The 15,266-nt window shown below is 33.6% G+C and overlaps 1 protein-coding gene across 4 annotated transcripts in view; it reads right to left on the reverse strand.

The window, feature by feature from the left end:
• LOC123685665 (lysine-specific demethylase 6A) overlaps positions 1–15,266 on the reverse strand; it is a 56,415-nt gene that overhangs the window by 7,035 nt on the left and 34,114 nt on the right. For 2 of the 4 annotated variants that reach the window (XM_045625450.1, XM_045625452.1), the window contains 5 exons: positions 11,059–11,234; positions 1,708–2,065; positions 1,329–1,649; positions 665–1,022; positions 90–501 (listed from right to left, as the gene is read on the reverse strand). In XM_045625450.1, coding sequence (XP_045481406.1) covers positions 90–501; positions 665–1,022; positions 1,329–1,649; positions 1,708–2,065; positions 11,059–11,234 — 1,625 coding nt within the window. Of the gene's footprint in view, positions 1–89; positions 502–664; positions 1,023–1,328; positions 1,650–1,707; positions 2,066–11,058; positions 11,235–14,334; positions 14,488–15,266 lie in introns of those variants that run through there. The other 2 variants (XM_045625453.1, XM_045625451.1) reach the window with 2 other exon arrangements.

Raw genomic sequence — 15,266 nt, forward strand, 5'->3', positions numbered from 1 at the left:
AATTCTTGAAACACCAACTATAAAGACGACTCCTGATTTCACGGCAGTACTTTATCTAATTTTTTCGTTTTATTTAGAAGCTAACTCACCTGAATCTTTAATGTCGATATCGTCCGATCCAAAATGCTTGAGCAGGTTCTCCGCCAACGTCGTGGCCAAGTCCTTTTGAGATAACAAATCTTTCAAATCTTCTTCGCTCACATCGAGATCATTCTGTTGCTCACCCATCGGTAAAGAATCTCTGACACAACTTGGCATCACTGCTGGAATAGGATGTACCAATTTTTCAATGGAGTTAGATGATGCTAAGAATGAATTGGTAGTGTTGATGGGTGCCATATTATTGTTTTGGGGGGATAATCTTGGGAAGGATGAGTTTACAGAGTTAGTAGTTGTCGATACAGCTCCTGTAACCGGTGTACTTGGGAGGGCTAGCCTTTGGTTACGTACTTGATGTTGTTGCATTAGCCGATATTGGTGCTGAAGCTGACTCAGTACTTGCTGCAATGAAATTAAAAGAACAAATGATAAATTCATTCCAAGAGATGAGAGAAGGGCATGCAAAAATAAAGGAAAAATAAATTAATAAAAAATAGAAAAAAAAAATAAAAGAAAAATAAATAAATAAAAAATAAAAAAAAATAAGAGAAAAATAATAAATAACCTGCTGTTGCGGTGTCAATGTGGCATTGTTGTTCTGTAGGTAATTGAGGGTCTGCATTTGCTGTGGGGTTAAAAATGGAGGCGGAGAATGTGATTTCTGATCAGTATCTGGTTTGAACCTCTTGATAGCACCACCCCCTGGAGAAGGGTAAGGGGGAGGTGGACCTTGTGAATAAGGTTTTACCAGTGCTTGAGATCCACCTCTAGTCTGTTGAGTAGCTGTTTGCTGCTGTTGTCTAGAAGTCATCTCAGCTGATATGGGGAGATTCCAAGCCTCCTCAATCGACAGTAACTGTCTTCTACTAGAAGTAAAGTTATTCATAAGGCTATACCTAACCTCCCCTTGGTCAGCATTAAACCTATTGTAGAAATTTAGATCTATTAGCAAAACATTTTGTTATCACATGTAGTTCTAATCAGAACCGAATCCAATATATATATATATATAGGGTGTCTCAAATTAGTTTTCTAGCTCCCCTTACTAGACAACGAATTTGGGACACCCTATACTCTTACTAAGACGTTTTTTTCTCAAGTGCATGAATATAAAAAACTATAATTCGCAAATTTTGCCTGAACAGAAAGTCCATGCAGAAAAGACTTTTCTATTGTGGGGGAGTAGGAAGAGAACTAGAACAACGTCTTGTAAAATGGCTTCAACTTACTGACTAGTGATGCTAGGCATTGGTGCATTAGAGAGTTGCGACTGCAGAAAATTTATCCTCTGGGTAAGATGTGGGTTCATTCCCACAGAAGATGAAGAATTTTTCGGCGATTTCGATGAAACGATTTCCTCAGAGTGTCCTTTATTCGCTATACCCCTATTCGAATTCAGGTAGCATGCGTACGCATCCCTAGCTTGACCACAGGTTTCGTATAATATGCCTAGATTTGCCCACGCGGCTGAATGACATTTGTCCAACTGAACTGCACAAATGTAAGCCTGCAATGCGTCCATAGGCTGACTTTGCTGTTGATATAGTACTCTGAAATTCAAGATTATTTAATCGAATCGTCCAACTTTAAGACCAATTCTATACCTACCCTATAGAGCACCATGTGTCGGCATTTCCTTCTGATTTTTCCACAGAATTCCTATAGGAAATGAAGGCATCATGTACTTTTCCAATTGTTGCATAACAGCGACCGAGCAAGTAGAGTGTTTGACCAGTGACTGAGGGATCAGCATCTAAAGCTCTTTGCAGGCAATGAATGGCTAAGGGAAGACGTTGATTCTTATCTCCTAAAGAGTCATGGCAGTGATATAACCAACCCAGTTGACGAAAAATGTCTGCACGTAACGACTGAGTTAATGTTTTGTCTCGGAGGAGAAGCTCATATCTGTCTTTTGCGGTTTTCACTTTTCCTTGGACTTCGAAAAGATGTGCTATATGGAATTTTACTGAAATAGAAGAAAATGAAGTGAATAAATAATAATATTTTTGGCATAACTTCTTATTATCTTATAATCTCATTAACTTGCGAAAAGACCATCAAGGTCTCTTGGCCCTGAGCCTTTCTGTCAACTTGGAAAAGACCGATATGGACAATAGAATAACCCCCTAGAGGAACACTGCTGGTTCCGTTCAGGCAACGGAATTTGTGGTGCTTTCACCGACCTATACCAGAAAGCTCTTGAAGCTGCCACGAGCTGAGCTCCGGGTTATGGTGACAGGCCACCATCGGTGCAACTACCTTTTGTACCCCATGGGCAAGTCAGCAGATGAGATTTGTAGGCTGTGTGAAACGGAGGTAGAAACACATGGTGAGCAAATGTCCAGGGTTGACTGACCCCATCAAATTCCCAAGTCAAAAGAGCAATACATATTGGAAATATTATACTATTTCTTATTATAACCTGTTCAATCGCAAAATATCTCAATATACAAAAGCTTCATAACTTTACAGGGATTCCACATCTTGTTAACATTAATTCTTTCATTAAAATCTTGCATGAATCTTTGTTGGCCAAATAATAATGGAAAATGTTAAAAATTCTTCAAAAAATTTCAAACAATCCCCGTATTACCCTAACTCCGGTAAAAAATAACAGATGTGGTAGTTTGATACCAAATATTTACTACCACCAAGTACTTTCAGTAGTAAAAGCACTGAAAATTTCAATAATACAGGTGTATCACGTTCATTCAAATTTCGCGGTTAATGTTGTTAAACTTCGTAATCAATTGAGGTATTTCTTCAGATTTAGGAATTTGATATATCAGAATAAAATTCATACTAAATTATCCGAACATAATTTAAAATTGAAATATAATAATTTATTCATAAACTGAAACTTTTTTTGCCTTTCCTTCAGTAATCAATTAAGTTACAAACTATATTTCGAGCGGAAATTGCATCATCTTAGCTTCAGTACTGCGCGCATGCGTCACACTTCCGAGGTTATATAATTGGCACATACAGCGCATCTACCAGAGAACATGCGTACATCGTGAAATAATGCACATGTGCGAGAGTATCGGGTCCTTAACCGTTGAAAATTCCATTAAAAAGTTTTAAATGTTGATAATTATGGTAAATAAATAATTTGTGACCGTTGTAACTAACGTTTTGACCGGAAAATTGTGCGATTATTTAGATAAAATTGGATACTTATGAAAAATTGTCTTGTGCATCATCTCTAAATATGGATTAACTTACATCAGTGAGTAAATTTTGATGATTAGTAAAGAAATAACTTCATTTTATTTATAAAGGATTTGCTATTCACTGGTTTTTTCGTGAATTTCCTGATATTTCCTGTAAGTGATATGTTTCATTATGGGTTGAAAATTTCGAAGATGGTACTGAAGGTAGCACATTTTCGTTTAATTTCAATAAGTGTTTAATTCAGACATGCGAGTTAATGAAGTACTAATACATTTAATGTTCATCCTGTTTGCGATTGCGCAGCTTTTTGATTTCTTGAGCATGCTCTCTAACGGTGGCGTCCTTTTTCCGCCATCTTGTGAAGATTTTATTCGTAATGTATTAGTTGTAATTCTGAAGAAATATATCAATGATGGACACATTTTGCAGATGAATTTTTGCATATTTTATTTTTCAAACTAGATTTTTGTTTTGAGGTGTCTTTCGTTCTGTATTTTTTCAGATTATTGGGGTTGGTAAGTGCAGTATGGCTTCGACTGGTCTCAACTACTAGCATTCGGGCATGCCCATGGCTTCAACTCTCAGGTATCATACGTTATTACCAAGATTATTTTAATATATAGTTGAAAAATATATTTAGATTACAATGTGATATTGTTTCTGGTCTCAATCTCATTTATTCAGTGTTATCATGTGTAGGATCAAAAAACTAAAATTTCCTAATTGATTGTCGTTTTTTGTTCTTAGGCCGTTTTGCAGTGAAGTAAAATAACCGTTATTTTTTTTTTTTTCAGATTAATGGCGTTGCAGCATGAAGCAATCCTCTGCGCTTGCGCCGTACGTTTGGCAACATCAAAGGTTTGGGACTGCATGATGGACGACAAATATTTCGGATTTCATTTTGGAAACTGGTAAGATGAACTGTTTTACTATGTAAGATAATCAGAGGGAGCTTCTAATCTTTCATAATGTAGGTTTTTCATTTTGAAATATGTAGTTTAAATTCCCATTTTTAATACTTGGCCTATATCGCAATGCTATCATTGTCCTCCATTTTGAAAAGTGAGAAGCCCCTTTTGAATATCTTGCACGTTAACAAAACGGACCAATGAGATCGTTGGGTAGCGCTGTCTGCGACTGCGTTGCACGATAATGCCACATCTATCTACAAAGCTTCGGGCATGCTCATTGTGATGGACGCCATTAGTCCTCAAGTTCAATTTTATCATACAAATATTGAATAACTTTCGGCTCACAATTGGAAAATTGGTAAGAATAAATAAATTTCCGAATTCCAAATGCATAAATTTACATTCATTCATTAATGTGTAAAGAAAACAATAGGTGGGATAAACATTAGATTACAATCGGAGGAGTAAATTTGAGTTGAATATATATAGCTCGTAAAGGTTGTTCAACCTTGAATTGAATGGTCCTGTTCTAAATGAATTTTTGCTTCATTTAAACCATGAAATGCAAGTAGGATTTAAAACTGACCTATACTAACGGTTGTACGTCTAACGCTGACGTACTTGATACCTTGGCCTGGTTTATCTCATAAGTAATTTACAATTAACACCGATTATCTCATTTTATCCACTTGAATCGTTTATTCTCGTTTTTATCCCATCGTACAGAATCAGTAAATTACAGCAAAAAATGTTGAACGTTTGAATAGTGTTGGAAATATGAATCGGCTTGATGAATATCCATTTGTTGACATTTTTTTTTATATTAAAGATGAAACAAATATTTCCATTTTCTACTTCAATTCAATAGTACTGAACTGACATACGTTTCAACCTAACTTGAGGGTCTTCAGATTGTTTGATGTTTCTTTTATGATTATTTATTCCATATATTTTCCATGAATTCCATTTCAGTCCTCTATTTTGAATATGCAAAATATCGATTGTTTCTATCAAATTTTCTGTTATGTTCAAATAAACAAATACCTAAATTTCTACCTGTTCTACCAATATAAATTTTGAACAATATTTACAAGTGAATAACTGAATTTCATCCATTGTTATTATTTTTTATGAATATACAGGCTGATTCACCGGGATGGCCTATTAGACGTTTATGGAAAACTAATCGTAATTTTGAGCTGAAAATTTGCATATTGGGTTTTGAGACAATGATTTTTCTCCCTAAAATATTTTCAGATTTCTACAACTTCCGGTTATAGCGGAAACAGACTATAACTTCCTTATTTCAAATAGCACACCCAATATATTATGGCATCGTTACATAGCTTTCTTGATGACAATTTCTCTAATATGCCATACCTTGGGTAAAAACTCAACGGTTCATGAGTTAATTGGATTCTTATGAAAAAAATGGTTGCGATGAAGACTCACATTATTTTGAAAGCTTTTTTCAAAGAAATTTTGTTCTTTTTCGATTCTGCAATTGCATATTGCCGAAATTGTCGTCAAAAAAAAGCTATCTAATGATGCAATAATATACTGGGTGTGCCATTTGAAATAAAGGAGTAGTAGTCTGTTTCCGGTATAACGGAAAGTTGTAGAGATATGAAAATATTTTAGGGAGAAAGATCATTGTACCAAACCCCAATAAGCAAATTTTCAGCTCTGAATTATGATTAGTTTCCCTTAAATGTCTAATAGGCCGAACTCGGTGAATCACCCTGTATTTGTTGTATTATTCGTCTTGAAGGCGACTTTAATATTTTCTCTATCGCAAACAATACGATTTTTAGTTCCATAAAAAATAATTAGAACAGAATGGACCTCGATTATCAGGAATTATTCTAGTTCAGACTGCCCAAAAATCAATATTGGTCAAATCATTTCACTATCTATTTTGTCTTGAGATGATTTTATTGAAAATCACTAGATTATTGTTTTGAAATTCTGGCAAGGACATTTTTTTCTATCGCTGAAATCATGCCATTACTAAACAAACTTTTTCGATAATAAATTTGTTTGTAATAAATAAGTAAATAAGATTTCTTCTTACTACTAAATAATTTGTATTCCAAAGGATGTTAGGATGGTTCTTCAGAATGTGGAGATGTTTCGGCCGTGGAAGCAGATATGTCATAGCTCGTTTGAAAATTTGAAGAACGAGTAGCATACCTGTTCCATTTCCGTTGCATTATTTACATCTACAGCTTCACCTTCTAGGGAGAAATATTATCGTATTAATTTATATTTTAAAAGCGAGTTTTGACACGTTTGTCTTATGATGGGAAGTATAAAGAGCATGTGAACGCAAGGGTGACCGCATTAGGGTGGATTGATTGGCATTTGTACCAGTCAATTCACCCTTTTGCGTCACCCAGCATCGCATATGATCCACAAATTTCACGTAATTTTTTTTTTATATTTTTGCTTATTTATTTCTATTATTCTTATGTGTTTCTACTGGGGATATATTTTTTTAACCTTGGTTGTAAGCTATAAAAGGATAGTTATGACGTCCGGCAAAGAAGTTTTTTTTTTTATACACTGTGTCCGTAAAGTATGTAACAAATTCATTTTATGCTAAACAGACCATTTTGAGAAATAATCCTGAAACGTCGATTTTTGATTTTAATTTATTTACTTTGAAATATTAATCTAATATACAGTGTGAATTACTTTCTAGTAATGACGTCACCGTCATTTTTTTTACATGGAACACCCCCATTTTGTCTCAATTTTCTGATTACTCTAGCTGAGCTGATTCCAAAACTGTATCAGATGTTGATTCCAGTTGGTACAGGGTTGACAAAATACAGTAAATTTGTGTGTGCTCATAAAGTAACGCGTAACATTCTTTATTATTTGAATTAACAATATTATCAAACATTCTTATTGTCTAGCGGCAATTGGTTTGAATGTACCACCCTGTATTTTGTTACATTTTTAGATTAATAAAAATGAGCCGTTTCCAAACATGTTTGGTACTTGTGGTCTAGCAGACAGAATATGAATGAAATTATTTCTTATTTTATACATTTTTATTAATCTAAAAATGTAACAAACTACAGGGTGATACATTCAAACCAATTGCCGCTAGACAATAAGTATTTTTGATAATATTGTTAATTCAACTAATAAAGAATGTTACGCGTTACTTAATGAACACACACAAAACAATTGTATTTTTGTCCACCCTGTACCAATTGGAATCAACATGTGATACATTTTTGGAATCAGCTCAGCTAGAGTTATCGAAAAATTGAGACGAAATGGGGGTGTTCCATTAAAAAAAAAATAACGGTGATGCCATTACTCGAAAGTAATTCACCTTTTATATTAGATTATTATTTTAAAATACAGTAAATCAAAATCAAAAATTGACGTGTTTCAGGATTATTTCTTAAAATGGTCTGTAGCTAAAAATGAATCTGTTCCATACTTTACGGATGTTGATTATATATTCTTTCTCCTATAACAAACGAATTCGGTATCTTCTTAGACTAAATTTGTATACCAACAGATGTTAAGGATGGTTGAGAATGCTGGGATGTTTCTGGTAGTGGAAGTAGGTATGTCATAGCTCGTTTGAAAATTTGGGCAACGAGTAGCATACCTGCTCCACTTCCGTTGCATTATTTACACTACAGGATCACCTTCCAAGGAGAAATATTGTCTAATTAATTTATATTTTAAAAGTTGGTTGACAAGTTTGTCTTGTGATGGAAAGTATAGAAAGCATGTGAATGCAAGGGTGACCGCATTAGGGTGGATTGATTGGCATTTGCACCAGTCAATTCACCCTTTTGCGTCACCCAGCATCGCATATGATCCACAGATTTTACATTGTTTTTTTTTTATTCAGGCTTATTTATTTTTATTATGCTTATGTGTTGGGGTATGAGGATGCATTTTGATTTCTCTGTATTTTGAAAGTAGAGAAGTCAATTTGTGCCTCATACTACATCGCAAATTTTTCACATATTTCAAGTACATATGTTAATTTATTTATTTCTCTTCATATAAAATGGATTCGGTCCTACCTTGGTGGAAATTCATTATAAATAAAATAGAACTACATAATTTCCACTGCATTATTTGTTAGCAACAATTGTTTCGCCACACTGTGGATTCATCAGGCTACATTTCTGACTGATAAGGGTACAAAGTTTTTCGGAAACTTATATAGGAACAAAAATTCGACATTGGCTGAAAAATATTCGACAGGATATCATAAACTTCAAAGTTATATTGGACAATTTGCCGCCTGAGATTTTCAAACTATCGGAAGAAATTCAATGAAGGAGATGAGTTTACATCTGTTTGTTTGTTCAACAGAATATTTTGGGTATTATACTTGTTAATTTCTAGGGATTCTCAGAGTGTTAATCTTATGCTGTTATTTTCTGAATGGAGAATTTCAAAGTTATTATTTAAGCTGTGAAAAAAAACTCTTTACCCTTATCAATCAAAAATGTAGCCTGATGAAGCCATAGTGTGGCTAAACAATTGTTGCTAACAATAAAATACTCCAGTGGAAATTATTCTGTTTTATTTTATTTTTAATTCTTTTTCATTTTTTCTTTCAGATATTAGAAGTCTAGATAGTTTACCCTCATGTGCTTCGAAGTGAGGCATAAGTTTGAATCCCTGCTAATTCTAATAGAAGGTTCACTCTTGTGTCCCAACTTTCGTTGCATTTTTTCAACGAAAATCAAAATAATCTTATTTTATTATTCATACCACTTAGTTTTAAATTTTCTTATGGCTTGATATCAGACATTCATATATTTCCCTTTTGATAATCTGAATTATGCTCATATGCCTGGAGGGATGACACTAGCGTGGACTCACTTTAATTGAAAATAGTGAGTTCCTACTAGTTGTCAATTCTCCATTGCACCCTTTCAACGTAATCGAATTAATTTGCATATTTTTTTCTTCCATAATTAATTTCAATTTTTGTGACATGGATATAATCATATATTCATCTGTTTTCTACTCTATGTAATTGCATTATGTTTGTATGTCTGAAGCATGAACTCGATTTCGATCCTTCAAAATAGTGTTTGCATATCATGCTCACTGAATGAACTGAAATGTTGTTTGTCCTTTAACTGTAGGAAATAATATATACATACTTATTTTTTTATATTGATCAGATGGATTATGTTCCATGTGCTTGAAGATAAGACGCAAATGTGAACTTCCTTTTTTTCAAAGTAGTAAGTTTCCATTTGTTGTCCTTTCTTCATTGCACCCTTCCACCAAAGTCAAAATAATTTGCATTTTGTTTCTTCTATAATTCATTGTGATTTTTTTTAGAAAGGCTATTTTCTACTTCATATTGGTCATTGAATTTATATGCCTGAAGATGAGGTACAAGCGTGAACACTATTTTAATTCAATTCAAATAGTTTCCCACTTGTCTCACAATCTTCATTGTATATTTTCAACGAAAATCAAGAGATTTGTCTTATAACTTCAATAATTTATTCAAAAAGGAAATAAGATACGTTTCCTTTGTAATATTTTTCAGATGGGTTATTTTCCATGTGCTTGAAGAGAACTCGCAAGTTTGAACTAGTATTTTATTCAAAATGGATAGATTTCACTTATTGGCTAATTTACATTGCATATTTTCCAGGAAAATCAAAAGAATTTTTCATTATAAGTGTCAACGAAATGATTTATTTTCCATAACATTCGTCAGATGTTCATGAAGGGAAGACGCAAGTGTGAACTTGCTTTTATTGGTAATAGTAAGTTCCCACTTGTTGTCCTTTCTTCATTGTACCCTTTCAACAAAGTTGTTTCTTCTATAATCACTGAATTATAGACAAAAAAAATTAAAAAGAAATTTGATTGATTTTTCTTATAAAGACTTAGTTATAAATTTCTCTGTTTTATACTTTGTATTGCTCGTTGAATTATGTTTTTATGAATAGAATAGTACATCAACACTTGTGCTATACTTCGTTGCACTTTTTCAGCATTTTCTTTAAATTTGAGTTCTAAAGGACTGCTTGTTGCAATTTTTTATTTCAGTACAGGAGGACTATGCTTATGTGCTTCATAGGGGGGGCACAAGTGTTGATCCACTTTTATTCAGAATAGTGCATCAACACTTGTGCTTTATCCTATGTTGCATTTTTTTATTTGAGTTCTGGATGGCTATGCTTTATGTGCTTCACAGGGAGGGCACAAGTATTGATTCTTTGTTATTTATTTAGAGAAGGTAATCAATACTTGTGCTTTATCCTTTGTTGTATTTTCTCTGCATTTGGATTCACTTATGTGACTCAAGTGTGGTTACCAGTGGTGTGGATACTATTTTGATCAAAATAGTGTTCCCACACCCTATTTCTCATGATATTATTTCTATGAAAATCAAATTTATTTATCAATATCCAGGTCTTGAAAACTTGAAATTTCATATTAAGTGGGTTATAATTGTGTGTTTTAAGTGAGGGGGGACAAGTGTGGATACACTTTCATACAAAATAGCGTTTCCACACTTGTGCCCCATTTCTTATGACATGATCCTCAACAAATCAAGTTAATTAATCTATGGTTATTGAGGTCAAGTGGAATAGACTTATTATGAGATTGATTTGTTAGTTTTTTCGAATAAAGTGAATTAAGAAAGGATAACAGTGAACTGTTTATAAGCTTTGAGGTAGGACACAAGTGTGAAATCTCTTATATTCAAAATAGCGGTTTCCCACTTGTGCCCTAACCTAATAGCAAAAAATCAATCTATCAATGGAGGAAGAGTCCACTATTTCTAATGAGTATTTATTTCCTCTAAAGTATATTCTGAATTAAATTCCGGTTGACAGTTTTTTTAACTTACTTGCGTTTTTAGGTGTTGTCGATGGACTATTATCTACCAACGCCAACTGAAGATGCTTAAGGGCTGATTCATACTCTTGGGTGACTTTGAACATCAACCCAAGACGTAAATTGACCTCATTGGCCCGTTGAAATCCTGGAGAGACGTAAAGAAGTTGTCTAAAAGCTTTGACAGCCCTGCAACAAAGAGAAAGGTGATTTATTTTCATTTAAAATAATCAGGCAAATGATAAATAGAACAATTGATGACTTAAAACTCAATGTCAATGCTGGGATTCAATAATTCTTCTTCTTCTTCACAGATGTGATACTTGTCATTTAGTTTTGTTGTACATCTCAAGCTGATCAGGTGAGAGGATATAATAAAATTTTAACTCCATTTTTATTATTTCAGAAAGATTACTCAGAATTAATTAATTAATTAATGGCTCATCTTCGATTTACTTCTCACATAGAAAAGCAACAAATTGAAGAGAGAACACAGAGAGATATGATGAATTATGTGCTTGCAATTTTCTGCTGTGGCTTTGGCAGTTTCTCTAGGTGAGATTATCAATATTTCTTGTTTTAATTCATGAGCGAATACTAAAATGATGAGTTTCGGGCCTTTGAATGAACCTTTATGTGATTTCCCAAAATAATACGCAGACAGTAATTCTGAAGAATATATTCAAATCAATGTCTCGATTGATAGAGAAGAAGGGTTCTGAAATTGTTTTCATTTTCTAGGGGTCCATTACCAAAAGGAGCTAACCTGAAGAGATCAGAGAAAGAGACAATCATTCCTTATGTGTCAAAGCTGGTGAGTTTTCTGTTCTGTTGTGCTCTTTTGGATCAGTGAGGCAAAACAACCACATTTCAAAATAAATTCTTTCCATTACTAAATGTAAATTGTGCAATCGGTGCAATGAAATAGGCCAAGAAAGACAGAGAATGACAGACATATACGAAAACAATTTTTCTTCATCCCAACAGTTTGAGGTGCAAAAAATCATGATATCAAAATTTAAAAACATATTTTTCAGTGACTTGATATAATTTGAAGTGCCTCCACTGCTCAGTTAATTCATTGGGAAATATGAATTAAATAAACAAACGATGAAAAAGCATTTTAGTATGTGGAATTGGTTCGAGTCATTCATTCTTGTTAGAAATTCAGAAATTTTGTTCTGAAAAAGAATGGTAGCAGTAGGGTTCAATACTCTATTTATAACATATCACACCAATGTTTTCTGTCGTTCTAAACACGCAGAGGAAAACTAGGTCAACTACACATGTGCATTATCTAATCTAATTCTAAACTATCTTTCAGTAATAAAGTTGAATACACTAACTGAATGCGAGAAATAAGTTAATAGGACACAGTATTTTATAGCGTGGGCTTCAAAATATATGTAGTTCGATTGTTTTCATTTCCATCCAAAGATAAAGGAGAAGTTCGAACAGAATATTTCATTTTGAAACTCAAACTTCTGCTAAGAGCCAAAATCTTAGAATTCAATACATTGTTATGGGTTGCTGTAAAATGCATTTTGAGTTGTAATTTTGAAATGGTGGATATGCATTGAGAAAGAATGAAATAATCATAATAATGATGTGTTAACCTTGTAGAGTTTTTCAAAAACGACTTGATCATTATGAAAACAAGTTCCGAAAACGATAAACTGCAAATGGAAAACAATTCCTTTTATGTTGTGCGTTCTGATTGATTTTTTTTACAATATATGATTTATCGAATCCAAATTGAAAGTTGATCCGCATGCAGAAATGAAACGTATTCGAACAAGAAGTGGATAAATGCAACGCGATACGCAATTTAAGAAACTTGAGCCTCAAATGCATATTTACGGTATGGAATTATAGACAAGTCCAATTTATAAACATAATGGAACATTTTGCAGTTACATTGCTTCTTTTGAACACGTTCTCTTCTGAACACGTTATAAGTCAACATGTAAATATTTCGTTGTATTATAAACAATGAGAAATTGTCTGGAACAAAAAATTTTTCACAATGTTGTATGAATTTTATCAAAAAGAACAATTGTACATATTCAGGGGTAATCAGGGACAGAACTATCAGACTATGAACCGAAAGAGATCAAATTTTATTGAATAAATCAAAAAAGTTTACAAAATAATTCTGAATGACCGTAAAGTGAAGTTGATCGAGATAGCAGACATTGTGAAGATGTCATCTGAACGTGTTCATCATTAAATTCACGAATATTTGTACATGAGAAAGCTGTGTGCAAAATGGGTACCGCGCGAGCTCACAATCGATCAAAAGCAACAATGTGTTAATGATTCTGAGCAGTGTTTGAAGCTTATTGAGTGCAATAAACCTGAATTTTTTTTTTGCGTCGGTATGTGACAATGGATGAAACATGGCTCCATCATTTCACTCCGGAGTCCAATCGACAGTCAGCTGAGTGGACTGCACATGATGAACCGAATCCAAAGCGAGGAAAAACGCAACAGTCAGCTTGCAAGGTTATAGCAGCAGTATTCTGGGATGCGCAAGGTATAATATTCATTGATTACCTCCAAAAGGGCCAGACCATCAACAGCGATTATTATATAGCGTAATTGGATTGTTTAAAAAATGAAATCGTTAAAAAACAGCCCCATTTGAAAAAAAAGGTGCTGTTTCATCAAGACGATGCGCCGTGTCACAAATCAATGAAAACAATGGCAAAATTGCATTAAGTGCGCTTCGAATTGCTTCTGCATCTACCGTATTCACCAGATCTGGTCCCCAGCGATTTTTTTTCTGTTCTCAGACATCAAAAGAATGCTTGCTGGAAAGAAATTCAGCTCCGATGAAAAAGTAATCGCCGAAACTGAGACTGATTTTGAAGCGAAAGACAAATAGTACTACAAAAATGGTATCGAAAAGTTGGAAGATCGCTATAATCGCTATATCGCCCTCGAAGGCAACTATGTTGAATAATAAAATCGAATTTTGACAAAAAAAAGTGTTTTACTGTGGTAGACCGGAATTCTATTGTTTTAGGTCGGTAGCTCAGGTTTCAAAAGGTTTTAAATCCGAGAAAAAGTTTTTTTTTTATTTTATGAGTAATTTTTTAATGATGTATTTAATGTAGAATCTACATACAATTTTTAATCCTTTTTCAGGATTTACACTTTCCTCGACGTGTAAAATGTGATGTAACCTCCCCTAAATGAGAAGGGGGGTATAATATTCCTTTAACGAAACCGAAGGGTCACCATCAAAAATAACAAATAAAAATAAATACTGCACAAAACTACATACCTTATGCACCGAAATATTCGTGGGAGTAACAACACTGTTCTATGTTAAAAATGTTACACACCTGTTGGAGAATACCGAAAGGAAGTATTTTAAAACGCCTTCCTATTCGTATGAATCATTGACTGACAGTATGCTCTTATAACTGACGTCATTTCACGAAACTGAATTCCTACTACAAATTCCGATATTTGCTCTTACTCCTGACATCGAAGAGTAAATGTATCTTACTTAGTTACCATAGAGCCAGGTATTGTTATAGACGAGCTGTGAGCTATCTTTTTTCGGGTAATTCCAACCAATTGTTTCATGGTTTCTATCTAGTTAGTCATCCGGCTTCTAAACGTCTTTTTATCTAGTGTGTATAAGCATTGTCACAGGAAACAATTTCGAAATACACATCCAGCTACATTTCTGGTCGACAATCAACATTTCCTGTATCTTTGAGTTTTCAATTCGATATGAATCAATAATAAAGTTATTCAGATCCTTAAACAATTATTACTAGTCGTTTTTGAATGAAGATAACTGTTTTCATCTTCAATCTTTTTTAAATGAAAGTTAGCACGAGCTAATTCTTTGAAAAACTCTAAAAAATAATTGTTCAGAATAAAAATTTTTGGGGAAGAAATAGCCAATATTTTCGTGACCACAGATCCTATCGGGTTGAGTTTTTGCATGTATATACAGCGTGTTCCTAAATTGGACGTACAAACATAAAATATTGATTCCTCGAATAATGTTTAGGAGAAAAGTCCCTATTGAAAAGTCCTCGGTCTACCATAGTGAAATACATTTTTTTTTTGCCAAAATTCGATTTTATTATTCAACATAGTTGCCTTCGAGGGCGATACAGCGATTATAGCGATCTTCCAACTTTTCGATAACATTTTTGTAGTATCATTTGTATTTCGCTTCAAAATAGGTCTCAGTTT

Source organism: Harmonia axyridis, chromosome X (genome assembly GCF_914767665.1).
Source record: "Harmonia axyridis chromosome X, icHarAxyr1.1, whole genome shotgun sequence".
Classification (NCBI taxonomy): Eukaryota; Metazoa; Arthropoda; class Insecta; order Coleoptera; family Coccinellidae; genus Harmonia; species Harmonia axyridis.